Source organism: Ochotona princeps, chromosome 3 (genome assembly GCF_030435755.1).
Source record: "Ochotona princeps isolate mOchPri1 chromosome 3, mOchPri1.hap1, whole genome shotgun sequence".
Taxonomy (NCBI): Eukaryota; Metazoa; Chordata; class Mammalia; order Lagomorpha; family Ochotonidae; genus Ochotona; species Ochotona princeps.
Window position 1 is genome coordinate 90,424,759 of NC_080834.1, and position 27,977 is coordinate 90,452,735.

The 27,977-nt window shown below is 40.4% G+C and overlaps 1 protein-coding gene across 10 annotated transcripts in view; it reads right to left on the reverse strand.

Annotated features, from left to right (window-relative positions):
* The window catches only part of LRCH3 (leucine rich repeats and calponin homology domain containing 3), a 96,264-nt gene that overhangs the window by 37,094 nt on the left and 31,193 nt on the right, over positions 1-27,977 (reverse strand). For all 10 annotated transcript variants that reach the window (XM_058662023.1, XM_058662027.1, XM_058662028.1 and 7 more), the window contains exons 2-9: positions 21,752-21,896; positions 18,931-19,057; positions 15,253-15,358; positions 9,116-9,252; positions 7,637-7,746; positions 5,433-5,526; positions 4,988-5,108; positions 948-1,096 (exon numbers count right to left, since the gene is read on the reverse strand). In XM_058662023.1, coding sequence (XP_058518006.1) covers positions 948-1,096; positions 4,988-5,108; positions 5,433-5,526; positions 7,637-7,746; positions 9,116-9,252; positions 15,253-15,358; positions 18,931-19,057; positions 21,752-21,896 — 989 coding nt within the window. The remainder of the gene's footprint in view (positions 1-947; positions 1,097-4,987; positions 5,109-5,432; positions 5,527-7,636; positions 7,747-9,115; positions 9,253-15,252; positions 15,359-18,930; positions 19,058-21,751; positions 21,897-27,977) is intronic.

Here is a 27,977-nt window from a genome sequence, read left to right on the forward strand (position 1 = left end):
TCGCTCCAGGAATCCCTCAAAACAAACAAACAAACAAACAAACAAACAAACAATCTAGAATAGATAGAGAACAACAAGGAAAGCTTAGAATCAGACAGGAAACGGTCAGCAGTGATACACTTATACCTCACTGGGTGGGACAAAGATTAGTTACTCCTCACTGGGGTACTGAAGATTTCTCTGCACACCCCTCCTACAAATGTTCACCTAAACTGTTGACATATGTCTTGTTAGAGTTATAGAGCTAGACTACCCGAAAAACAGCCGGTTCAGCAAAATCATGCTTCAACGCTATAAAATGCTAAATACTAAAATTAAAATAGACATGAGACAGCTAAATAATAATCTATAGTCATTTTAAGGTGTATCAAACCGGGTTGTATATAAACTAATAATTGAAATGTCAATGTAGAATTCACAGGATGGGGTTCAGAACTTGCATTTTTTTTCTCTTTTAACATATTGGTTACTCAATACCATGTCAACTAATTCCATTACATTATAAATTGTTACTGATGTAATGTCGGGGCTTTTAATTGATTGGGATGATACTCTGCCGGCTCTACCTTCAGACCAGAGATGGTCTCCCCAACAAGCTGTTGAACTTATCTGGACAATAAGATGCTGGACTTTATGCTTGGTAGATGCTTGCAATGAAAGAATCTCAACTGAATTTGAACTGTGGTAATGCAAACAAGGTGGAGCAATCCACCATGGGGGAAGGGTTTGAGGAGGGGTGTGGGGAATCCCAGTGCCTATAAAACTGTGTCACATAATACAATGTAATCAATAAAAAACATTTACATATTAAAAATAAATAAATAAAAAATAAAAAAACCCAAGTAGGCATAAACCATCAAATTACGCATAAGATGGAAATGTATACTATCATGGACTGTTTTTGACTAGAGGACAGCAACATGTTCAGGCTTAAAGCAGTGTACTACCTCATGAGAGATACGCCGTTGTTCGATATATGCCATGAACTGTGAACTGAGGCTGTCTGAGTCCAGGCCCTTGGGTTGTCTCGCCTCACCCTCCTCTTCCTCTGCAGCACAGCTGTCAATGTAGTCAATCTGATCCAGATCATGCTCCACTGCACAGCACACACACCAGAGAAAAAAGTCAAGTTAGGACAGCTAATACAAGATTTTTGCTTATTATATTCTCTTCTTTCCCTGACATTTTCTATTCTGAAACTGAACGGAAGGCTAAGAAGTTTCAATTACATAAGCCTTTATTGTTTAGTCCATGCCCAATTGCCAAAACAAGACTCCAAAAAACTACTCTAAAAGAATGCAAGAAATGATTAAAATTACTGAAATACAGAACTCTAACTTTTTTTTTCACTTACTGTTTTAAACAAGACAGTCTGAGTTTTTGAGATAGATTAAATTTTAAACAATGGAAGTATTTTCCAATGTTTTAGATTTGGAGCTTGAGAATATCTTATTGGGAAGTTGGGATTCAGAAAACCTAACATGGGCAACTGAAAAGAAAGCAAAAGGCAATAAATGCAACTTGGAGAGAAAGTAACAGCCACTGGCTACAGCTAAGAAAAAATAACTACTGGTTACTCTCTGAATGCATTTGTTGCCAAAAAAGCTTTTGGCTCATATTTAAGTTGCCCATGATCAGAACAAAGATTTTCCCGAGTAGAAAATTATTTATTAGAAGCCATTGTTGTAAGTACTTTGCAGCATCTGTAAGAGAGCCATCTGAGGATTTTTTTCTTCTCAAAACGCTGCATGACAAGAAATATAATAAGAATTAGCCACACCACTGTTTTACCTCTAAGTTTGGGGCTACCCCATTATTTTTAAGTTTAGAAGTAAATATTCATTAACTAGTTAGCTAAATGGCACAGAACAGAAACTTGCTGTTGAACATGGTCTCTCCTCGTAAGTGCTAACAACATGGCCACGACTTCATGGTGTTCTACAGATGCCTGAAAGCTGCAGCTGCTGGGAATGATGAATTCAGAGAAACACACTTCTCAATTCAGTCTTCTGATTCAATTATTTCTAAGTAATTCCTTACTAACAATATAAAATGAATTTTGGCACTTTAGAGTTTTAGAAATGACTGAATTTTGACATATCAGTTTTATGAACAGCTAAAAAAAGATTAAATGTCATAAGTTTACATCTGCAATAGAAACCGGGTACATACTTAGTTTTTCAATGTGCTGCAGTTTGAATAAATGGATTACATTATGATCTTTTTTGAAGACATCCACATTACTTCTGTTATACTATTTACACTAATGTGGTCCCAGACAAATTAGAATGAAAGCCACAAAAGTGAACCACAGTGTAATTTAAAATTTTCAAGTAGCCACATTACAAAACAAGAAAAATGAACTTACAATAATTTTAACAATGTGTTTTCTCAATACATATAAACTTTATCATTTCGTAAGTTTAATTTAGTGCCAAAAAGGTTTCAAATTTATGCAGTTTTTATAAGAAACATTCTCTAAGAACTTTTCAAAGGCTTCTTGTAGGCAGTAATTTCAAACTTTCTACATCAAATAAACTTGTATTTTAAAAAAGTTGTTCACTTCCATTTGGAAAGGCAGATTTACAGAGAGGAGAGACAAAAAAAATCTTCTATCCCGTAGTTTACTCTCCAAGTGCTACAACAGCTGGAGCTGAGTCAATCCGAAGCCAGAAGCCAGAAGCTTCTTCCAGGTCTCCCACGTGGGTGCAGGGTCCCAAGGCTTTGGGCTGTCCTTGACCGCTTTCCCAGGCCACAAGCAGGGAGCTGGATGGGAAGTGGGGCAGCTGGGAAATGAGCTAGTGCCTGTACAGAATGTTGGTGCTGTCAGGTGGATGATTAGCTAATTGAGCCATTGTGCCAGTCTCTAAAATAAACTTGCCTTTTAATGCTATTTTTGACAAACTTTTTGAAGTATCTATGAATAATTAGAACAAAATATTAGTGATATTTTATGTTCTTTTTTCCCTTTGAAATATTCATTCTTTTATCTGAAAGGCTAAGGCTCAGAGATAAGATGGAAATACCCAGAGAACTCCTATTTGATGGTTTATTCTCCAAACGAAGGCAATGGTTAGAGTTGGGCTGGCACAGGAGCAGAAACTTATATCAGGTCTCCCACATGGGTACCAGTGGCTACCATCTGTTGTCTTGCCAGACTCATTAGAGAGAGTTTAATTGGAAATGCAGAAGCTAGGACTTGATCCAGCACTGCAAAGGGGGATGCTGGCGTTGTCAGCAGCGACTTAAACCACTGCACCACAAGGCTGGTCCCTATATTCTTTTTCCATATGATGTCTTCAAAATTTATTGGGTATTTTACACTTTCAGTGCCTCTCAATACAAAAGTTATGTTTCCAGCGCTAGATAACTATAGGTGGCTAGTAGCTATCATTTTGGAAAACACATATCTAGACTGTTATCTAGTGGGAAATACATCTCATCTGAGAACAAAATTCACAGTTACTGAAATCAGAATGGAATGGCGATAGGTGTTAAAAATGAACATATAGAAAATGAAGATAAGGCCCAGCACCGTGGCCTAGCGGCTAAAGTCCTTGCCTTGAACACACCCCGGGATCCCATATGGGCGCCGGTTCTAGTCCCAGAAGCTTCACTTCGTGGCTCCTTGCTTCGGATTGGCATAGCACTGGCCGTTACGGCCACTTGGGGAGTGAATCACCAGATGGAAGGTCTTTCTCTCTGTCTCTCCTCCGCTCTGTATATCTAACTTTCCAATAAAAATAAAATAAATTAAAAAAAAGAAAAAGAAAATGAAGATAGCAAACCATTTAAATGAAATCAGCATCCTTCTCTGAAAACATCTGAGTGGCAAATCAAACTCTTTTCGTTTATAATTGACTCAGAAAATGTTAGCACTACAAAACTTTAAACAATTGGCAACAAAAACTAAAGCAATAAGGAATATCATGGTCAAATCCAGAGTCTGTTTCACAGCACAGGCCTTGTGCCCCAGCAGGTGAAGTGGTTGCTTGGGATGTCTAACTTGTATAGCCCAGTCCCCACTAATCTATTTCCAACCCAGCTCCCTGCCAAGGGCCTGGGAAAGCCTCAAATCACAGCCCCAGTGCTTGGTCTCAAGTCACTCGGAGACCTGGAGGGAGCTCCTGGAGAGAGGGAGACCTGGAGGGAGCTCCTGGAGAGAGGGAGACCTGGAGGGAGCTCCTGGAGAGAGGGAGACCTGGAGGGAGCTCCTGCCTCCTGGTGTCAGCCTGGCCCTGCCCAAATTGTTGCAGCCATTTTGGAAGAGAAATAATTCATAGAAGACTCTCTCTCTCTCTCTCTCTCTGCTTTCAAATAAATAAATCTTAAAGACATCAAATAACGATCACAGGAAAACTTTAAAGAGGATAACAGGGAGAAGGATGTGGGTGCAGGCAGCACCATGGTGTAGTAAGCTAATCCTCCACTTTGTGGCACTGGCATCCACTTCAGACCCATTTCCCTGCTAACAGCTTGGAAAACAGTGAAAAATGGCCCAAGTCCTTGGATTCCTGCACCCATGTATATCTGGAAGAAGCTCCAGGTTCCTAACTTCAAACTGGTCCAGTTCCAGCCATTGTAGTTATCTGGGGAGTGAACGAGCAGAAGGAAGATCTCTCTGTCCTTCTCTTTGTAATTCTACTTTTCAAATAAATTTTTTCTTTTTTTAAAGGAAGAACAATACTTTAAAAGAAGATTGTGGTTAAATCAAGATGAACAAAGGTCTGTTTCTGGTGAACTGTCCCTAATAAAGTTTCTTCCCAAAGTATAAACAAAAGAAAACATTATATTTTAAATGCAAGACTGGAAACAAACTAAATTCTCATCCCAATAGAAACCAATCTGTTTTTCATCCATACATGAAAAGATGTCATTAACGGATGAGTAAAGCAACCAAAGACACACAAAAAAGGACATGTAAAACATACTACTTTAAGGAGTCCAAGTGCTTAGAACCTTCCAATAGCATCAGAATTCTGTTTACCTCCACCATTTGTTACTACTAAGCTGCTATGATTCTCCTGGTACTGGCTTTCTCTTCTCAGCCTCTGTTCTTTAGTAATCTCTGCTACTCGAAGAGGCAGGTCTGAAAATTCATCTGTAGGCTTAAAAAAATAGCAGAAATATTTAAGAAAACATAATTTCCAATTTTAGACACAAGCATTTCAAGTATGGGCATGATATAAACATGTGTTTCAGAAGAGAGCAAATTCTCTGGTGATAGCTGTACAACAATGTGAACATGTTTTTTTCTGGAAAAGGGATATTTATTCATTTACTTCAAAGTCAGAGTTGCGCAGAAAGAGGAAAGGGGATGGAGGGAGGGAGAGAGAGAAAGAAATCAAGTCCCATTAAAACATTTTCAATTTTCATCATTTTATTTTCTCTTATGCGGGAAGTACAATACCTGGAACAGGAGAAACACTTACTTCATTCCCTGACCATCTTTTATCACCACTGTCCACACTGTTGAACCCGGAATCTAGAGCTCCGTACGAGTGACTTGAGTACAATTCTTCATGGCTGCCAAAAAGAAACTTCTACTTGTTACTGCACAGCATATAATTTAAAAACCAACATTTAAAGAGGCCAGTACTGTGGCACAGTGGGTGAAGTCACCAACTAAAGGCTAGCATTTCACATGGGCTCCAGTTGACGTCCTGGCAGCTCCACTTCTGATCTACTCCCTGCAAATTGCCTGGGAAAGCAGCTGAACATGGTTCAAGTACTTGGGGCGCTGCTACTTGCATGGAGATTTGAAGCTCCTGGTTCCTGCCATGGCCCTGGCTCAGACCTGGCCATTGAGATCACTGAGGGAGTGAACCAGTGATGGAAGATGGATGTTTTCTCCACCCTACTCCCTGTAACTCTTACAAATTTGAAATAAACCAGATAAAATCATCCAGCTTCCAGAAAGGGAAGAAAACACTACCGTTCGACAGCTCTTATTTTATCTGTCTCCACTGATTCCCCCAATACCACACTCGACTGTTACCACTTTAAAAATATTTATTTTCTCAAGAAAGTTAAAAGAGAGAAAGCTCCTGTTTGCTCTTTTACCAGTCCTTACCCCCACCTGCCAGCTCCTCAGCCAATATGCAACAGCAGATGGTCCAAGTTACTTAGACACCTCCCATGTGGGTAGCAGGGTTCCAAACACTTGAATCATCCTAGCTGCTTTTCCAGGCACTCTAGCAGGGAGTTGGATCAGAAGTAGAGCATCTCGGTTCTAATCCCGGCAGCTCCACTTCTCATCCAGCTCCCTGCTTGTGGCCTGAGAAAGCAGTCGAGGACAGCCCAATGCATTGGGACACTGCACCCGCGTGGGAGACCTGGAGGAGGTTCCTGGTTCCCGGCATCGGATCTGCGCGCACTGGCCGGCTGCAGCTCACTTTGGGAGTGAATCATCGGATGGAAGATCTTCCTCTCTGTCTCTCCTTCTCTGTATATCTGACTTTGTAATAAAAATAAATAATTCTTTAAAAAAAAAAAGAAGTAGAGCATCTGATAACTGGACTTGCTTTCATATGGGAGGCCAGCATGGCACGCGGTGGTTTTGCTTGGCTATATCATAGCACCTGCCCTAAACTGCTATGGTTTTTGAATTTTAATTATTTTAAACATCTTTTAATTATGAGGAACAGCATATAGATATTAAAGAATGTAACAGTCACAGCTTTTAAAAATGATGAGACATATTAATACCTCTACAGCCCCCACATGGACGTTTCACCATGAATCTTTCAAAGTTAAACACTAAAGACTTTGATGTGCCTATGTTTTAGAATTTTCAAATCTTTTTTCACATTAATTGCTGTAAATACATGTCTGTTCTTGTAAATTCTGCCCACATAAATTTGTTAATCTGTTCAACTAGTGAACTAAGAGGCAAGCTCATTAGCTCTGAGCTTTGAAGCAAAATTTGACAGATTCCAAATGAAGGCATAGGGGGCATTCTCTTGAATAGTCCATGGGTGTTACTGTATCTTCACTGGGCCCTCTATCTGGCCTGCCTTGAGGTCCCCAATTTAATTTCTATTACTTAAGGTTGTCTCAGATGGTTTGTACTGCCAAGTAGATGACCTTATGAGTCATGTGTTATGGAGCTAAGGGATTCACAGACCAAAAGATACTGAAGTGATGTTAATAACAAAAACTCCAACCTCTTCAACTCCCTGTGAGAAAAATGTTGTCCAAAAAGCATGAATGATTTGCCTTAAATCACAAAGCTCATGACCAGCAGAGCTAAGGTGAATATTCAAGTTACTTGGAGCACTGGCATTCAGCTGGGGGCCTCCCAGGGCACACTGGCCATGTTTGTTACATCAAGAAAATGCCATGGACACTAGGAGGCAAAGCCCAGAGATGCTACTCAAACTCGTTACACAGGACAACCTCTCAAAACAGAATCATCCAGCCTAAAACATGGACTGTGCCAAGGTTGTTAGGCTGTGACTCCGACCTACACTTGACCAGACCTATGTAATCAACCTTACACTTAACACAAACATTTGGAGAATAAGTACTAACACAGGATATTTCTTTTTAGTCAAACATTCAAGTAAACTTAAAGGTGTAGTTTGTTCCCTGTGCAAAAGACTATGGCATCCAAAAGAAAAAAAGACATACTCACCAGGAGCCAAAACCCAAGGGTCTCCTATCATAATCAGGTAGATCAGGAGCAATCTTACAAGCTTGTATATTCAGGTACTTAAAGATGTGGATTTTGCCTTTTATACATATCTAAAGAAAGCAATATATAAATACAGATAAATCACTACCAATCTAGAATATGTATTTTTTTCAGAGTAAGCTTTTTATATAACATAAATTAATCAAAGACATTTCTATCAAGTATGTACAATAACATTAAAAACTAATAGCCTCATTATGACAAACATTTGGACCAGCGTTATTTAAGTATTTTAGTTGGTATATTTATGTAAGCTTATATTTTCTGGTCACTACTAAGTTTCAGTAACACACAACTAATTTATGATTACACTATTAAAATACCCCATAAGCTTCTCACACTCATTAGCAATGTAATCAGAAATGTAAAGCATGTGTCCTCAATAAATCACATTGGTCACTTTCGTCTTTAGGAATTTAAACCACCATATCAATTATGCTTTCATTCTGTTTTCTGTAAGAACAGGAAATGAGGAAATATGAAAGTTACAAAAGAAAAATTCTTTAAGTTTATGAGACTCTACTGTTATGAAGTTTAGTCACAGGATTTCATAGTTATATAAAGATTACTTTGCTTGCACAAAATCATCAATGGAGTTTTAAAAAAAGCTCTGGTGAAAATTAGGGATTGGCAAAGTAAGCTATAGGATGTCTAGAATCTATACGTAAGACCTCCTAATAATTACTTAATTACTAAATAGTTTATTTCAGTCACTGATAAATAAATGACCAAACAGGCTAAATGAGGAACTATTTTATAACATAGAAAGGCACAAGAACAATGATTAGAAGAAATGCACTGATAACCTTCAGTTGTGAAGCTTGAGACCATTTATGTTAAATGGGGCTGGCCTTGTGGTGCAGTGAATTAAGCCACCAGCCTGAGTGCCAATTGTTCATGTCCTAGCTGCTCTACTTCTCCCTGCTGATGTACCCGGAAAGGCAGAGAAAAGATGGCACAAGAGCCTGGGAACCTATACCCAAAGTTCCATCCTCCTGGTCTTCACCTGGCCTACACCTATTGTTGCAGCCATTTAAGGAGTGAATCCGTGGATGGAAGGGCTCTCAATCTCTTTTTCTCCCTCTCCTTCCCTTTATCCATCCACCTCACCCTATAACTCTGTCTTTCAAACAAATAAATAAATCTTAAAAAGAAAAAAAAACTTATGTTGTATGTATTCAAATTTTATCAGAAAGTAAAATTGAGGAAGAATTCCCCAACTTCCAAAAAATGCAAATTTAATACAAAGAGAAACAGTTCTGGAATCATCATCTATCTTCCATCCCACTTATTCAAACAATGTTTTTGAATTTACCTTGAAAGAACTAAACTTCCAATAGGCAGATAACAAAGCATACTTAAATTTTAAATTCATCTCTATTCAAGAAAAACCCAGAATGGACCCGCACTCGGATTGACCTGTGCAGGAGGTGACTGCAGTGGATTGTTGTCTAGGGTTATCATCTGCAGGTGCCGCAGGTTCCGGTAACAGACAGGGATTGCTGTAATTTTATTGCATGAGAAGTCCAACCGTATCAAAGGCAACTCTGCCAGTTCTATGTAGAGGCAAAAGAGAAATGAACAAATAATGATATTTTAAAATCAGACAATTCAAGTTTCTCTTTAAATATGGTGGGTTTAACAGAGGTATTTGCTTTCATTTTCTTCATGATCAACTGATGCGATACAGTAGTATTAACACAATTTAGCTACCTGCAGATATGAAAACTAACAAAAGGCAAACAGTTTAATATCCTTCTTCTCCTCATCCCCTGCCTCTCAGGAAGTCTCAGAAGCTGGAGAGTTTGGTGCCAGAAAGGTGAGGCTAACGGAGGAATGAGACAACAGTCTACTCAAGAAGCAGTTGGATGCCCGGTCCTTAACCCCAGCTTACTCAGGTGGAGCCCTGTCTCTGTGGTCAGAATCAGCTAGATTCTCCAGGGAAATACAATCAAAAAGGTCTTGAGTTCAGTGACTCCAAGTACAATGGAAAGTCACAATCAGTTGTTATTTGAAAAGAAAGAAACATCAGAGGAGTGCTGTGATGCCGCACACTAAGCTATCACCTGAGATGCTGGCATGCCATGTAAGTACAGGTATGAATCCTGGCTATTCTACTTCTGATTCAGCTCCCTGCTACTGTGCCAGAGGAAAGCAGCAGCAGAAGGCCTTTGCCACCCACATGGGAGATCCATTTGGAGTGTCAAGCTCCTGGTTTCAACCACTATGGCCATTTGAGGAGTGAAACAGCAGCTGGAAGTTCTGTGTATCTCCCCTTAATTCTACCATCCAAATAAATTTCAAAAACTTAAAAATAAATATCATAGACTCAATCATAGAGGTCTAACATTCAATTTAATATCCATTCCAGAAATAGAATGGAGAAATCAAAAAGAGAGGAAATGACCAAAAATAGATATAAGAAAAGTACCCTGAGGAAATGAACCTTTAGTTTGCTCTTTCACAGCTGAAACCTTATCCAGCACACTGAATTAAAACGGATCCATTGACACATCATTGGAAAACCTCAGAGTAACAGGAAAAAAAAAATCAAGAGAGAAAAATGGTAAAAAAACAAGGAACTGGGATTAGGTATGGCATCATATTGCTAATCACTGATTTTTTTAACACTGGAAGCAAAAAAAAGATGGAGAAATCTTCAAAAAAAGGGTTCCTCAACCAAGAATCAATTGCTGAGGTCCCTGTGGTGGGTGTGGAGGACACGAAGGTGTGAAAACAACTATTCCATTGCAAGCAAGGCTGCAAGGAATTTCCCGCTGCATGGCAAGGCCCCCATGGACGTCTCTGCGTCCACCTGAAGGCAGTTCCACCTCCCTTTGCATGGACACCGGACAACCCCGCTGAGATTTCTGTAATCTATTTAGCCATTGTCTGCCACTGTGTTAATATCAATGTGAGCTTGGAAGCTGATATTGCTGATACAGTCTTAGCAAAAGGGCCTTTTACTAGCCAGCTTTTTTTTTTTTAAAGATTTATTTATTTATTATTACAAAGTCAGATATACAGAGAGGAAAATCTTACATCCGATGATTCACTCCCCAAATGAGCCGCAACGGGCCGGTGCGCGCCGATCCGAAGCCGGGAACCAGGAACTTCTTCCAAGTCTCCCACCAGGTGCAGGGTCCCAAGGATTTGGGCCATCCTCGACTGCTTTCCCAGGCCACAAGCAGGGAGCTGGATGGGAAGTGGAGCTGCCAGGATTAGAACTGGCGCCCATATGGGATCCCGGGGCGTTCAAGGTGAGGACTTTAGCCGCTAGGCCATGATGCCAGGCCCTTCACTAGCCAGCTTTAGGTGAGGCCACAGCCAAGAGTTGGAAACTCCATCTCAGTCTCACAAGCGGGTGAGAGGGAGCCAAGCAACATCTTCCAGTGTCTTCCCCGGCATATTAGTCAGAACTGGACTGGAAGCGTGACAGACAGAACTCAAAATGGCACACTCACATGGAATTCAATGACCCAAGCAGTGGTTTAACTCTCTATACAACAAGTTACTAATCAAAGGTGAGTATAGAAAAAAAGGCATTTCTGGCTGGCGCGAGAGCGTAGCGGTTAAGGTTCTCCCCTTAAACGCACCAGGATCCCATATGGGTGCTGGTTCTAATTCCAACAGCCCCACTTCCCATCCAGCTCCTTTCTTATGGCCTGGGAAAGCAGTTGGGGACAGCCCAAAGCCTTGGGACCCTGCACCCGTGTGGGAGACCCGGAAAGAAGTTCCGAGTTCCTGGCTTCTGGCTTCGGCACAGCATCGGTCCTTGTGGTCTCTTGGGGAGTGAATCATTGGACGGAAGATCTTGCTCTCTGTCTCCCTCCTCTCTATACATCTGCCTTTCCAATAAAAAGAAATAAATCTTTAAAAAAAAAAAAACATTTCAAATATGATCTCAAAAAAAGAAAAAACCAAAAAACACCAAAAAAGTTCTCCAGTGAAACATTCTCAGAAAAACAGGGAAGAACTTAAGGAGGATGAAGATGTAGAGTACAGGAATAAGAGTAATCAACCCAGAATAAAGAAAGCTGGACAGCAGCACTGGAGCACAACCAGCCCATTTGAGAAGGGAAATAAAAGGGACGGGTGCAGAAGATTGGGAAGGGCGAGACTGATCGATAACTGGTCTGACCAGAAATGCTGCAGGAAAAAAGAGGGTGGAATTTGCCACACGCACTTTAAAAAGCTAAGGAAATTACTTTAAAAAGCTAAGGAATTAGTACTCTAGAAAATAACAAAATAAAGTCTGGTGCTGTGGCATAGCTAGTTAGGCCTCAGCCTGCAGTGCCAGCATACCATAAGAGCACTGGTTTCAGTTTCAGCTGATCCACTCGCAGTTCTCTGCTAATGTGTTTTGAAAAGCAGTTTAAGATGGCCACAGTGCTTGGGCCCCTGCACCCACATGGGAGACCTGGAAGAAGTTCCTGGCTCCTGGTTTCAGAATAGTCCAGCTCTGGCCATTGTGCCTTTTGGGGAGTGAAGTAGCAGATGGAAGACCTATCTATTTCTCTATCTCTCTTTCTCCCTCTGTAACTTTGCCTTTCAAATAAAAATAAATAAATCTTAAAAAGAAAATGACAAAATGATGTATAAGGAAGAAAAAACACAGCAAATTGACTTGACAGGGAACAATATTTATATAAAAATAGTAATGTAAACAGCAAATAATGATTTAAATAAGCATGATAAAAGTACACTGGAAAGGGCCTAGCAGCTGAAGTCCTCAACTTGTATTTGCCAAGATCCCATATGGCCACTCGTCCATATCCTGGCTGCCCCAATTCCCATCCAGCTCCCTGCTTGTGGCCTGGGAAGGCGGTTGAGGATGGCCCAATGCATTGGGACCCTGCACCAGCGTGGGAGACCCGGAAGAAACTCCTGGCTCCTGGCTCCTGGCTTCGGTTTGGTGCAGCTGCAGCCATTGCAGCCTCTTGGGGAGCAAATCAGTGGATGGAAGAGCTTTCTCTCTGTATCTCTATCTCCTTCTTTCTGTAAGTCTGACTTTCCAATAAAAATAAATCTTAAAAAAAAAAAGCTACACTGGGGAAACATGGGAGGAAGGAAGTCAAAATAGAACACGGTACTAGCATGTGGAACTAAAACTTTAAGGACAAAAGCAGCAATAGCTGCAGAAACATATCATTTAGAAATAAGTTAGTAAATGCCACTTGAAAGAATCAAAAGACTTTAATGAGAGCAGATGTTTCCAGTGCGGGAGGTCTGATATACAGGAATGATGTTATTCATTTTAAGCTTTTTAATATTTTTGAATTATGAAATATACTATTAGTAAAAACGCAGGCCCGGTGGCGTGGCCTAGTGGCTAAAGTCCTCGCCTTGAACGCCCCGGGATCCCATATGGGCACCGGTTCTAGTCCCGGCAGCTCCACTTCCCATCCAGCTCCCTGCTTGTGGCCTGGGAAAGCAGTCGAGGATGGCCCAAATCCTCGGGACCCTGCACCCGTGTGGGAGACCCATAAGAGGTTCCTGGTTCCCGGCTTCGGATCGGCGCACCAGCTGTTGTGGCTCACTTGGGGAGTGAATCATCGGACGGAAGATCTTCCTCTCTATCTCTCCTCCTCTCTGTATATCTGACTTTGTAATAAATAAATAAATCTTTTAAAAAAAAAACCAATTGAAAATCGAAATAGCAATATGCAAAACATGGGATCTAGCTAGTGTTGCATGTTAGAGGCTTTCAACAGATACACAGACGCTTCCACACTAACTTGCGTAAGCTGTTGTTTAACTGAATATGCTAAGACTGCAAAATATGCTATCAAAAAACATTTAAATTCTGTGTGGTTCACAATTTTTTAGATAGTAAACATTTAAAATAAGACACAGAAAACTATTACTCTGTAATTGTCACCTGAACCCCTAATTTTCATTTTCATCAAAACTCCAATGCTTTTATTAACTGAGTTCTTATTAAACTTAACATTACATGAATAAACCCTTAAAACAATCACAGTAAGTGAGTCCTGAGTAGGAGGGCAACACTGGAAATTCTGGGTTAAAAAGTTAAATGTTGGGCCCGGCGGCATGACCTAGCGGCTAAAGTCCTCGCCTTGAAAGCCCCGGGATCCCATATGGGCGCCGGTTCTGATCCCGGCAGCTCCACTTCCCATCCAGCTCCCTGCTTGTGGCCTGGGAAGGCGGTTGAGGACGGCCCAATGCATTGGGACCCTGCGCCCGTGTGGGAGACCCAGAGGAGGTTCCAGGTTCCCGGCTTCGGATCGGCGCGCATCGGCCCGTTGCGGCTCGCTTGGGGAGTGAATCATCGGACGGAGGATCTTCCTCTCTGTCTCTCCTCCTCTGTGTATATCTGGCTGTAATAAAATGAATAAATCTTTAAAAAAAAAAAAGTCAAATGTTATAATGTAGGGATTTTTTTCTTTCCTTTTTAAAAAAGATTATTTGTTTAGAATCTATAAAAAGTTATAGAGATCTGTAGAAAGAAGGAGAGACAGAGAGAAGTATCTCCCATTCACTGGTTCACTTCCCAAGTGGCCACAATAGCCATAGCTGAGCTAAACAGAAGCCAGAAGCCAAGAGCTTCTTCTGGGTCTCCCACGCAGGTGCAGGGTCCCAAAGTACTGGGTCATCCTCAGCTGCTTCCCCAGGCCACACAGGCAGTTGGCTGGGAACTGGAGCAGCTGGGACATGAACCAGCGCCCATATGGGATCCTGGTGCTTGAAGGGAGAAGATGAGTTAGTGAGCCATTGCACTGGGCAAGAATCTGAAAGATCACCGTCAGGAAAACACCTTTGGAAGACTCCTTATCTTTCACATGTACATTCTGAAATGTTTACACATGAATTACAGATGTAATGTCTTCAAATTGAAGACAGGGTTGGAGGGAAGTGGATGAGGGGACGGAAGAAACAAAAGCTGGCAAAAGCAGAAGACGGCTGTAGTCAGCTGATGGCTACACAGAGGTTCAGTATATATGAAACGTTTCATAACAAAATGAAAGGAATATTTATTCTGAACCCAATAAAACAATGGTTTTCCCATTTTCACTTTCTTTTATTGGTTTTTATTTCATGAATTTGTACCTAGGAGATACTGCTAAAAGTGTACCTAATTAAGCATTTTCATTATTCAAATATACATACCAGAGTGTACAGTTAGCCTAACATGACTAGTCTCTCATCCCATTCATTATCCATTCTACATGCAATTTCCAAATCTCTGATCACTTTTAGTGAATTTTAAAGTTAAGGCCACCTCCAAGTCCATTTTTAAATCAGTCATGCCTTTATCAAAATATTTTATGTCCTCCAGTTACATTTATCATGAGTAAATATGTAAGTAAACTATATAAGATGACAAGGTCTAAAAAATAAAGTCATTGGTTAATAGTAGTCAAAAATTTTAACTGAAGAATCTATTAAAAGCTACACTGATTCAGACAACATTATTAAACAACCCATTAGACCTCAAATACTAGCCCTAACTCCTACATTTTTGTCATGTGTCCAACAGCCTAAGAGATCTTTAAAAGATAAATAATGATCAAACAATTATTTCCATTTCTTACCTTCAGGCAAACGTACTAAATGATTTCTTCTTACATTAAGGTCTCTCAGGGCCTCCAGATTACCAATTTGGGAAGGTATAGTTTGAATTTCATTGCAGCTTACATCCTATTTGAAAAAACACAAAGATGCTTTAAACTATATGCAAAGTGAGAATTCAGAAAAAAATACCAATGGTCTTTCCCAATTACAAAAAACAAACAAACAAAAATTTGGGATTCAGTGTCCAAGAATACTTTCATAGTTTATATTGATATTTAATTTTTTTAAAGATTTATTTGAAAGGCAGATTTACATAGAGGAGAAGAGACAGAAAGATCTTCTACCTGCTGGTTTACTCTGCAAATGTCCATTAACAGCCAGAGCTGGGCTGTTAAGAATCAGGGAGCCAGGAGTTTCTTCTGAGTGTCCCACATGGGTGCACTGTCCCAAGGCTCTGGCCCATCCCCCTCTTTTCCCAGGCTGTAGGCAGGGAGCTAGATAAAAATGAAGCAACCAGAAACTGAACTGGCACCCATATGGGATGCCAGCGCTACAGGGTAGAGGATTCGCCTGATGAGCCACAGCGCCACCACCAGGTACTTAATTTTTAAAACTTCAGATTTTGGCAGGTTCTATACATTCCATATAGATCTACATGAAATTTGCGAACCAGATTAAAACAAATATTCAGGATGTCATAGGTGGTTCAGAATATAAGATCAAATGAAAATGTTCATGAAAAAGTACAGTATAGAGCCTAGAGATATGGTTTGGGGGTAAAGGGGAGTGGCATTTCATATGAGCATCAGTTCAAGTCCTGACTACTCCATTTTTGATTCAGCTGTCTGATAGTGACTGTGGAAAAGCAGTGGAAGATGGCACAAGTTCTTGGGTCCCTGCACCCTTGTGAAAGACCTGGAAGCAGCTCCTGGCTCTTGCCTCTGCATTGGCCTACCTTTAATCATTGCAGCCATTTGAAGAGTGAACCAGTGGATGAAAGACCTCTAAGTGTCACATGAATTTCTAAAATTCTTCCAACATGTGAGTAAAAGTCAATTTATCTACTGCCAGGAAAACATCATTTACTTCAGTATGCTTCAGATGCTGTTTTAATTATTTCAAAATATTCTTAGAGAAAACAACAGTAGTTTTGCTTTTTCCTAACAAGTAATGACAGAAACAGAACCAGAAGTAGGCATCTTACCCTGAAGCTCAAGGTATCAAAGTTAAAAGTATTCTGAAAGATGATGAAAAAGCAATTTACGTCCACTTAAAAATAAAGGGGAGGAAAGGGAGAGAGGAAGTAAGGATGCTACAGAAAGACCTTCAGGAAGGAATCAGGAGTTTCAGGGTTGTCAATTCTTACTTTGCCACAAGATCTTCCTAACGGAGGTAAAATTAATCTCCTTTGTAGAAAACTAAAAAATCTAAAAATGGTGGCCTAGAATCCGGACTCCAGATTTATATGTGAATTTTCACAAGTAATCTCTGATGTTTATAATCTACCTATAAAAAAGATTGCTCCCTGTCCCAACTAGAGTGTATGTTCATCATGGTTAATAAGCCCACGATAATTATCTTTCCAAACCTCAACAGACATAACTATATTTAACCATTTCAGAAATAAAAGCATGGGCCTTGGAATTAAAGTAGTCTGGTTTTAAGTTGTACCTTGACTATGTAACATGTGGGCTAACTATTTAACACGACTACTGGTTTTCTCTCATAAAATGAAGCTAATATGTACCCAACCCATAATCTGAGTGTGATGACTGAGAAAAGACTTAACCCATCTAATAATTACACAAGGTGGTTATTTCTTATCTATAAATTAAAAGGAGAGGTAACTGATGGATTTTCATTGAATGTTTTAGTATTTGAAAATACATGGAGTAGGGGCCAGAACTGTGACACAGTGGGTAAAGCTGCTGCCTGGCATGCCAGTATCCCAGATAGGTGCAGGTTTGTGTTACTCAACTTCCAATCCAGCTCTCTGCTAAATGTCTGGGGAAAGCAGTAGATGATGGTCCAAGTGCTTGGGCCCTTGCTATCTGTGTGAGAGACCTGAAAAAAACTCATAGTTCTTGGCTTTGGCCTGTTCTCAGCTGGTATGCGCCTCTGGGGTCATCTGAGGAATGAACCAGCAGACAGAAGATCTCTCTATGTCTCTCCGTCTGTCTCTGTAACTCTAACTTACAAATAAATGAGCAAATCTTAAAAAAAAAAAAAAAAAAAAAAAAGGGCCCGGCGGCATGGCCTAGCAGCTAAAGTCCTCGCCTTGAACGTGCCCTGGGATCCCATATGGGCGCCGGTTCTAGTCCCGGCAGCTCCACTTCCCATCCAGCTCCCTGCTTGTGGCCTGGGAAAGCAGTTGAGGACGGCCCAATGCATTGGGACCCTTCACCAGCGTGGGAGACCTGGAAGAGGTTCCTGGTTCCCGGCATCGGATCGGCGCACACCGACCCGTAGCGGTCACTTGGGGAGTAAATCATCGGACGGAAGATCTTCCTCTCTGTCTTTCCTCTCTGTATATCTGACTTTGTAATAAAAATAAATAAATCTTTAAAAGAGAAAAGAAAAGAAAAGAAAAAAGAATATTGGAGGGTCAACACATTGTAATAGCATGGTAATCTGCCTGTGGTACTGGCATTCCACATGAGCACCAGTTCATGTTTCAGCTGCTCCATTTCTGATCCAGCTCCCTGCTAATAGCCTGGGGAAGCACTGGAGGACAGCCTGAGGGCTTGGGCCCCTGTACCTATGTTGAAAGCCCGGAAGAAGCGCATAATTCCCAGTTTTGGACTGGCCCAGCTCCAGCCACTGCAGCCGTTTGGAAAGTAAACCAGCAGATGGAAGATCTCTTGTCTCTTTGTAATTCTGACTTTCAAGTAAAAATAAATCTTTAAATACATATATTATATATGTTATATATGAGTAAAATATATTTCATATGGGAGATTCTATAGATGGTACATGAGGCAAAACAAACAACAGCAACAACAAAAATCCTGACTTACTTTTTTAAAGATTTATTTACTTCCTACTGAAAAGGCAGACATTCAGAGAGAGAGATACAGAAAGACCCTCCATCCGCTGGTTCACTCTCCAGGTTTCTGCAACAGCTGGAGCTGAGCTGATCTGAAGCCAGTGCCAGGAGCCAGGAGCTTCTTTCAAGTCTCCAACATGAGCACAGGGTCCCAAGGATTTGGGCCATCCTCGACTGCCTTCCTAGGCCACAAGTAAGGAGCTGGATGGGAAGTGGAACAGGGGGGACACGAACTGGCACCCACATAGGATCCGGTGGATGCAAGGCGAGGACTTTAGCCACTAGGCCACCACACCAGGCCCAACTTTGACTTTTACAGTACCCATTTCCTTATAGAACTAACCAAAAATCAGATTATTGATCATACTAACAAATTTATAAATGTGTTATTAGCCTAGATCTCAACATTTTCATAACACAGATGTCACTTAATACTAGTCAGAACACAATTCTAATGATATTTTCCCATTCTGTGTGGGCCTATTAAACTTGTATTTTCAGTTCTTAATTCTGTGGTAAAGCACTTGAGTACTGCCCATTCAGTAAAAGATCATTATCAATACTGGGAAATATTGATAAAAACATATCTAATAGATTACAAAAGGGCATGGTATATCCATAGAGATTATATTCCAAACAAATATTAACTTACAAGTTCTGTCAAATATCTGAGTTGTCCAATTTCTTCTGGAAGGGAGACCAATTTGTTATTACTAGCAATTAAGACTTTTAATGGTAAATTACACAAGTGCACTGGCAATGTTGACAGCTGGTTTCGACTAAATGAGCAAATCGAAAAAGAGAAAAGTTAGAGCCCAATACCAGGAAGTTTCCATTCTAGACTCAATAAAACAATAAATATGAGACGTACAAGGAATAAACAGGATATCATATTTGAATTCTTGTCCTCCCTTAGTGGTTTTAGGCACACCATTAAACTCATCCACACGTTACAAAGATTCCTCAGGGAAACTGAGGGTCTTAATATCCCTATCATCTATCTTAGGGGGTTCATGAACAATGTAAATAACAAAGTATCATAAAAACACATTGTTTTATTAAAGTAAAATCTATAGAGAAAAAAATGACCTTAAAAAGCAGTACTCAATTCTCAATGTTCCTTCTAAACAAGTAATAAATGTAAAATCCTTTGTAACCTATTTATTTCACTATTACATTACAACCAAATATACCTAAAGTGATTCAAATATGGCTCAATGGAAAACAAGTGGTAATCTATGATTTCATTCATCAACAAAGTAAGGAATCCCTTTATTTATATAATAACATGAAAATCAGAACTAAAAATAATAAAACATCTATATTAGGATAAAAAATAAGTTAAAATTTTTCTTAGGTAGATTCTACTTCTTAATTCTTATGGTCAATTCCCTCCCTATTCTCAAGATCTTTTGTTCATTTAACTAACATAAATCATGAGCCTTTAGTAGTTTTTCATCCACTAATTACCGTATTCAGAGACATTTATTTGAAGTGAAAAGAAAAACCATTACAATAATTCTGTTTTCTATTGATATTACTTTTTTTTTTTTTAAGATTTATTCATTTTATTACAGCCAGATATACGAGGAGAGACAGAGAGGAAGATCTTCCATCCGATGATTCACTCCCCAAGTGAGTCACAACGGCCGGTGTGCGTCGATCAGAAGCCAGGAACCAGGAACCTCTTCCAAGTCTCCCACGTGGGTGCAGGGTCCCAAATCTTTGGGCCGTCCTCGACTGCTTTCCCAGGCCACAAGCAGGGAGCTGGATGCGAAGTGGAGCTGCCGGGATTAGAACCGGCGCCCATATGGGATCTGGGGCTTTCTTTCTTTTTTTTTTTTTAAACACCTTTATTTGCTTTAAAAACATAAGACCTCTTGTACAATAAAGCATAAGCATGATTCATCCAAAAAGTCAGAATATCTTCCTCATGGAACACGCAGGAAGAAAGGAAAAACACACACATGGCAAAGTAGTGACAGATTACCTCTAAAATAATTAAGACTTTCGATCCCGGGGCTTTCAAGGCAAGGACTTTGGCCGCTAGGCCATGCCGCCGGGCCCTACTGATATTAATTTTATTATGATGAAAAATTTGAAAATATCCAGCGGAAAAAATGAATTTTTGAAAGTCCGTGAAATGTACAACAAAGTGGTTACACAAAAAAATATATCCAAAGGATATTTAATGACACAGGGAAAAACTCATTTTAAAACTTAATTCAGGGCCCGGTGGCGTGGCCTAGCGGCTAAAGTCCTCGCCTTGAAAGCCCCGGGATCCCATATGGGCGCCAGTTCTAATCCCGGCAGCTCCACTTCCCATTCAGCTCCCTGCTTGTGGCCTGGGAAAGCAGTCGAGGACGGCCCAAAGATTTGGGACCCTGCACCCACGTGGGAGACCCGAAAGAGGTTCCTGGTTCCTGGCATCAGATCGGCGTAGCACACCGGCCTGTTGCACTCACTTGGGGAGTGAATCATCGGATGGAAGATCTTCCTCTCTGTCTCTCCTCCTCTCTGTTTATCTGACTTTGTAATAAAAATAAATCTTAAAAAAAAAAAAAAAACTTAATTGAAAGTTTAGAAAAACAGAAAGAAAACACCCATAATTATGCAATTATACCACCACCTATAATTATGTAATCCAGATACAAAATTTGATGAATTTCCTTTACACTTTTTTTGGTGAATTTTCTCCAATGAACATTTTTATAGTGAAATGAAACAACAAAAGTGTTTCTTGTACAATGTTTATAAAAAGATGTATAAATTGGGCCCAGCGGCGTGACCTAGTGACTAAAGTCCTTGCCTTGAAAGCCCCAGGATCCCATATGGGCGCCGGTTCTAATCCCGGCAGCTCCACTTCCCATCCAGCTCCCTGCCTGTGGCCTGGGAAAGCAGTTGAGGATGGCCCAATGCATTGGGACCCTGCACCCGCGTGGGAGACCTGGAAGAGCTTCCTGGTTCCTGGCATCGAATCGGCGCGCACTGGCCCGTAGTGGCTCACTTGGGGAGTGAATCATCGGATGGAAGATCTTCCTCTCTGTCTCTCTTCCTCTGTGTATATCTGGCTGTAATAAACTGAATAAATCTTTATAAAAAAAAAAGATGTATAAATTTATAAAAAGATGAATAAATACATGATCAACTCAGATCTTAGTAGGTAACAATACTAGAGCCAAATGAAAGAATTTCATATCTACTATTCTTATTTGAAAAAGCTAATTTGAAATTATAATTGGAGAATCATCGTTACTAGACAGGTGCAAGCTTACTAGGCTAGTGGCTCGTTGGGCTTGTAACTTCAACAGGGCTAACAGATAAATGGAACAAACTGCAGGGACATAGGATATGGTTAACATATCCCTACAGCTTATACAGAAACTGTTAACAAAAATAGATAAAACAAATATTCATGAATATTTTAGTGAGAGAGATAAGAAAATCTGAATGAAAAGAAGTAATATTCTTACCTAATATTTAAAAATGTTAGAGCCTGTAGATTTAGTATTGCCTCTGGAATATACCGAATACAATTTTGGTACAAGTTGAGATTTTCAAGAGAAACAAAGTGACAGGCTTCTATAGGAATCTCTGAGAGGCGATTTCGTGACAGGTCTGAAAAACAGAAAAGTTCAAAATAAGTCCTTGGAACTTCATTTTAACATGCCTTTAAGTCTGCTGTTGGAAAATGATGATTTCTTTTGAATTTCTATGTAAACAAGAAACAAAACAAATTATTACTATATGAAATAATAGAAATACTTACCAAAGATATCAGATACAAAATCAACATACAAAAATCAATTTTATTTCTTTACTTATCATATATGAGAAACAAATAGGATGTGTTGTCTGTAGTATAACCTGTTGGGCCATATGCCTACCCTGGCTAATTTTATTTTCTGTGCCATGTAACCTAATATATTCAGGTTACAGTCCTTTCAAGGAATTGTAACTTGGGCCCTCCACATCTCTGAACTTTCTAAAACAGAAGCATACTTTCTGTGTATACCTGTGTGAACTATCCAACATCTGAGATTTCTTCATGTAATGGCACATTGCATTTTCATTATCTTCACAGTATTTGGCTAGATGAATGATGCTCAGTTGCTCAGCTTATTTATACTTTATACTAATATTTCCATTGTAAACCAATCTCTACACACATACACACAATTTTCAAAAGGCTTGTGGAAAATAAACACTATCATTTTTTTTTTTAACTTTTTATTTGAAAGGCAGATTTGCAGAGAGAAGGTGAGACAGAGAGGGATCCTCCATCTATTGTTGGAATCTCCAAAGGGTATCAACAGCTAGAGCTGGGAGGGTGTGCAGCCAAGAGCCTGGACGCTTCTTCTGGGTCTCAGATGTGCGTGCAGGAGCCCAAGCACTTGCTCCGTCTTCCGTTGCTTTCCTTGGCACATTAGCAGTTGGGTCAAGATGCCCAGTGCCCAGATGGGATGCCGGCACCACAGGCTGAGGCTTATCTCACCAAGCCACAGTGCCAGTCCCAGTACTAGGTTTTAAAATTTATTTTGTAATTATTCAAGAAGCAAACAGAGAAAGACAAGTGACAGTGAGCTCCCATCTGCGAGTTCACTCCCCAAATACCTGCCACAGTTTTGGGGCAGGAAATGCAACCTGGATCTTGATCTCCTATGAGTGCTGGAAGTTCAGTTACTTGAGATATCCACAATGTCTCCCACAGCCTGCACTGGCAAGAAGACGGACTACGGAGTTGAAAGTGGGAGCTGAACTCAGGCACACTGATGGGACACAGTAACTTAATCACAGGGCTTAACACCCACCCTGAAGTATTTTTAAACTTCATTTTTTCACAAAATAGAAACTCCCTTCATATCTAGAAGTAAAAATACTGTGTGTTTTTGACATTGTGACTGAATGCCAAAGCTGTACCAAATTACAAATTACAGCAGGGCACAGCGTTCTTACGGCTTAACATCCTTGCTAACGCCCGCAATTAGGAAACAGTTTATTTTAAGAATTCTTTTATTTGTTCATTTTATCTGAAAGAGACATCTTCCTTTGGATTTTGGATTTTGAAGCAGGCACAGCCACTCTCACGTGGAATACAGCATACCAAGCAGTCTCTTAGCTCCTGTGTTAGACACCTAATTCCAATACCTATCTTTAAAAATGTATCTAATCCATTCATTTGTCAAGAGTACAGAAACAAACTTTTTAATGTTGATGTTGTATCTAAAATCTTTGTTAAATGTTTTTCATTACTTCATACATTTTATCTGGCAGATTTTCTAGGCTGTTTATATCTGCAATTACATACTCTATAAACAATGAAACTTTGATTTTCTAATTTTATTTCTTTACTGTACTGGCAAGGATTTCTAATATATTGTTAAACATGTATTCCTTACTTTGAAGATCTTCTTTTTATTCCTTATCAGATTGAAGAAATTCCTTTCTGCTCTTATTTGCTAGCTTCTATAAAAAATGAGTGTTTGCAAATTACCTCTTTCTCCATCTCTTCAAATGATTTCTTATAGTAATATTGACATTTGTCCTTTACTTCACTGCTTTTTTTTAATATTTACTCATTTTTGTTGGAAAGGCAAGAGAGAGAGGAGGTAGATTTTCCATCTGCTGGCTCACTCCCCAAATGGCCACATGGCAAGCGCTGAGCTGATCAAAGTCAGGAGGTGGAACCTCCTCTGGGTCTTTCACAGGGGTGCGGGGTCATAAGGCTTTGTGTCATCCTCCCCTGCTCTCCCAGATCACAAGTGGGGAACGGGGTGGGAAGTGGAGTAGGTCGGACATGAACTGGCACCCACATGGGATCCTGGCACTTGCAAGAGGATGAACTAACTGGGCCATTGCATTGGACTCTGCTTCACTATTCTTGTAGTGTAGAGTTTTTATTGTTCTCACTAATCTTTTATTCTATTCTGTTTCTATTTATTCAACTAATTTTCTAATACTAAAAAATCTTACATTCCTGAATTAAATCCAAGTTACTCATGATACTTCATCATTCTTCATGTAACTGGATTAAGTTTCTCAATATCTGACTCAAGATTTTTTTCATATGTGATCATGAATATTTCTGGATTATGATTCTCTTTTTGGATACTATCAGCATCTGAGGCCAATATTGTGACTCTTAGTTTGAGCATATTTCTATCTTTTGTAATTAAAATTTAAAAAACTTCTTATGTGTGTGTGAGTCAGCGAACAAGCAAGAAGCAAGCTTCCACCTGCTGCTATACTTGCCAAATGCCTCCAACAGGTGGGGCTGGTCTGCACTTTAGCAAGAGCTGGAAGCTCAATCCAGGTCCTAAATGGGTGGTAGGAACCCAATTACCTGAATCGTTAACACTGCCTTTCAATCACCTCCCAGAAAGCTGGAGTAGGGACTCACAACCCTGGCACTGGGATTGACATGGTAATGGTGGCTTACGGGCATAACTCTCCTCTTTGGCACCAGCATTCCATACTGGTGCCAGTTTGAGGAATATCTAACTCTTACTTTCAAGTATCAGGTACTCCAATGAAGGATGTGTGTTTTAACTGGCAACATTAAATGCCAAGCTAAATATCTACCCCACAATTAGCTCTTCCTTTTCTGTTGACTGAAAGGATTTACTTTGGTTTCAAATTACTTCTTTTTTAAAATATATTTTTATTTTGAATTTTGAATTATGTGGCACAATTTCATATAGGTTGGGATTTCCCCCCAAAACTTGTACTCCCCGACGGATTTTCCCCATTATACTACCATGGTGTAGTCCTTTATAAGGAATCATTATTCTATCAGTCTCTTATCTGAGTTGATTGAAAGGGTTTATTTTGGTTTCAAATCATTTCTTTTAAAAAAAGTTTGCTATAATGGAATTAATTGCTTAAGTGATCTGGGCTTGAATTTTTCCTTGAACAAAAATTCTCCACTACTTACTTAATTTTAAAAATATTTCTAAGACTATTTTAAGTTTTATGTATCTTCTTGAATTGATTTTAAGATTTTGTTGTCTAGGGGGCCCAGCGCGGCAGCCTAGCGGCTAAAGTGCTCGTGCCAGCATCCCATATGGGCACTGGTTCTAATCCCAACGGCCCCACTTCCCATCCAGCTCCCTGCTTGTGGCCTGGGAAAGCAGTTGAGGATGATCCAAAGTCTTGGGACCCTGCACCCACGTCGGAGACCTGAAAGAAGCTCCTGGCTCCTGGCTTTGGATCAGTGCAGCTCCAGCCACTGCTGCCTGCTTAGGGAGTCAATCAGTGGATGGACAATCTTTCTCTCTGTCTCTCCTTCTCTCTGTATATCTGGCTTTTCAATAATGAGAAAATAAAATCTCAAAAAAAAAAAAGATCTAGGAATTTGCTGTTTTATCAGATTCAAAAATTTCATTAACATACAGTTATAGTATCCTTTTTTTTCCATAAAACTAAAATGTCTTTCTGTTCTTTTAAGATTTATTTTATTTATTTGAAAGACAAAGTCACAAAGACAAAGGAGAATTCGGAGAGAGATCTTCATCCTCTGGCTCACTCCCCAAATGACCACGTTTGGGGCTGGGGCAGGGTGAAGCCAAGAGCCGGGTGTTTCTTGGGGGTCTCCCATGTGGGAGCAGGGACCCAAGCATTTGGGCCATCTTCTGCAGCTTTATCAGGCATATTTAGCACGGAGCTGGAACAGAGGTGGAGCATCTGGGACTTGAATCAGCATCCATATGGGATGCCAACACTGCAGGCATTGGTTTAACCGATTATGCCACAATGACAGGCTCCTTTTTTCATTTTGAATTAAACATTTTAAAAGAAGAATTTCTATTTTATTTTATTTTTAGTTGAAGGTCAGGGTTATAGAGAAAGAGGGAGAGACAGAGCTCTTTCCTCCACTACCACAACGTCCACAACTGGGCCAGTTTGAAACCAAGAGCTTCTTCAAGGTCTCCCACTCGGGTGCAGAGGCTCAAGGCCTTTGGGTCGTTCTGCACTGCCTTTGTAGACCATTAGCAAGGAGTTTGATGGAAGTGGAGCAGCTGGGACTGGAGTTCTGGGAAATCAAAACTGCAGAAATGGGCAAAAATTAGCTTGCTATGCCACCACCCTTAATTTAACATTTTTATAACATCGGTAGTGATGTACCCTATTTTCATTTCTGACTGTGGGTATTTGTACCTTCTTTATTGATCACTCTAATCACAGGCTTATACATACCCCCCAAGTTTTACTAAAGTTCAATTTTGGCTTTATTAATCCTGTTCATTACATGTTTTTTATTCTATTAACTTTTGTTCTGTACTTACCATCTTCCTTCCATAGCAAGGCATGGCCTGATGTTTTTCTAGGTTATTGAGGGGATGCTGCTATAGTCTGAACAGGATTTGGTTCCCCAACTCAAACACATATTTAACCCCAGTCACAGTTAACAGTACTGAGGGAGTGAAACTTGGTTTAATTAGTGTTTCCGAGGCGGGCACAGTGTAAGGCATTTAGTAAAGGCCTAGCTGGGACCTACGGTGCTCTCAGCTCCTCAGCCTGCAATGGAACTGTTCTTCCACACACACGGCCACTGCCAACCTCCAGCTACACCAGATGGGATGGTACCAGTCCAACTTTCGACTGTGAACCTCTAAAACCATGAGCCAACTTCAAACTTCTTTTGGTCCCGGCACGATAGCGTAATGGCTAAATTCCTCGCCTTGAAAGCACCAGGATCCCATATGGGTGCCAGTTCTAATCCCAGCAGCCCTGCTTCCCATCCAGCTCCTTGCTTGTGGGCTGGGAAGGCAGTAGAGGATGGCCCAAAGCCTTGGGATCCTGAACTCATGTGGGAGACCTGGAAGAAGCTTGAGACTCCTGGCTTCGGACAGGCTCAGCTCCAGCCGTTGTGGTCACCTGGGGAGTGAACCAGCAGACAGAAGATTTTCCTCTCTGTCTCTCCTCTCCGTATTTATTTCCAATAAAAATAAATAAATTAAAAAAAAAACTTCTCTCACAGCTTATCTTAGTTGTAGTAACATAAAGCTAATAAATGGTTACCCCACTAATATACTTTTTAAAAAAACTTTTTTTTTTTTGAATTTGAGGATCCAGTGATGGCTCGATGGCTAAATCTGGATCCCATATGGGCGCCAGTTTATGTCCTGATGGCCCCACTTCCCATCCAGCTCCCTACTTGTGGCCTGGGAAAGCAGTCGAGGATAGCTCAGAGCTTTGGGACCTTGCACCCACGTGGGAGACCCAGAGGAAATTCTTGGCTCTTAGCTTCAGATCAGTGCAGCAGCACCATCCATTGCGGCTCACTTGGGGAGTGAACCATCAGACAGAAGATCTTCCTCTCTGTCTCTCCTCCTCTCTGTATATCTGACTTTGCAATAAGGATAAATAAATCTAAAAAAAAAAGATTTACATATTTTTATTGGAAAGGCAACTTTAGAGAGAGAAGGAAGAGACAGAAAGATCTTCTGTCTGCAGGTTCACTCCCCAAGTGGCTGCAATGGTCAGAGCTGAGCCGATCTGAAGCCAGGAGCCAGAAGCCTCCCCCAGGTCTCCCACACGGGTACAGGGTCCCAAGGCTTTGGTTCATCATCGACTACTTTGCCAGGCCACAAGTAGGGAGCTGGATGGGAAGTGGAGCTGCTGGGACTAGAACCGGCGCCCATATGGGATCCTGGGGCGATCAAGGCAAGGACTTTAGCTGCTAGGCTACCACGCCAC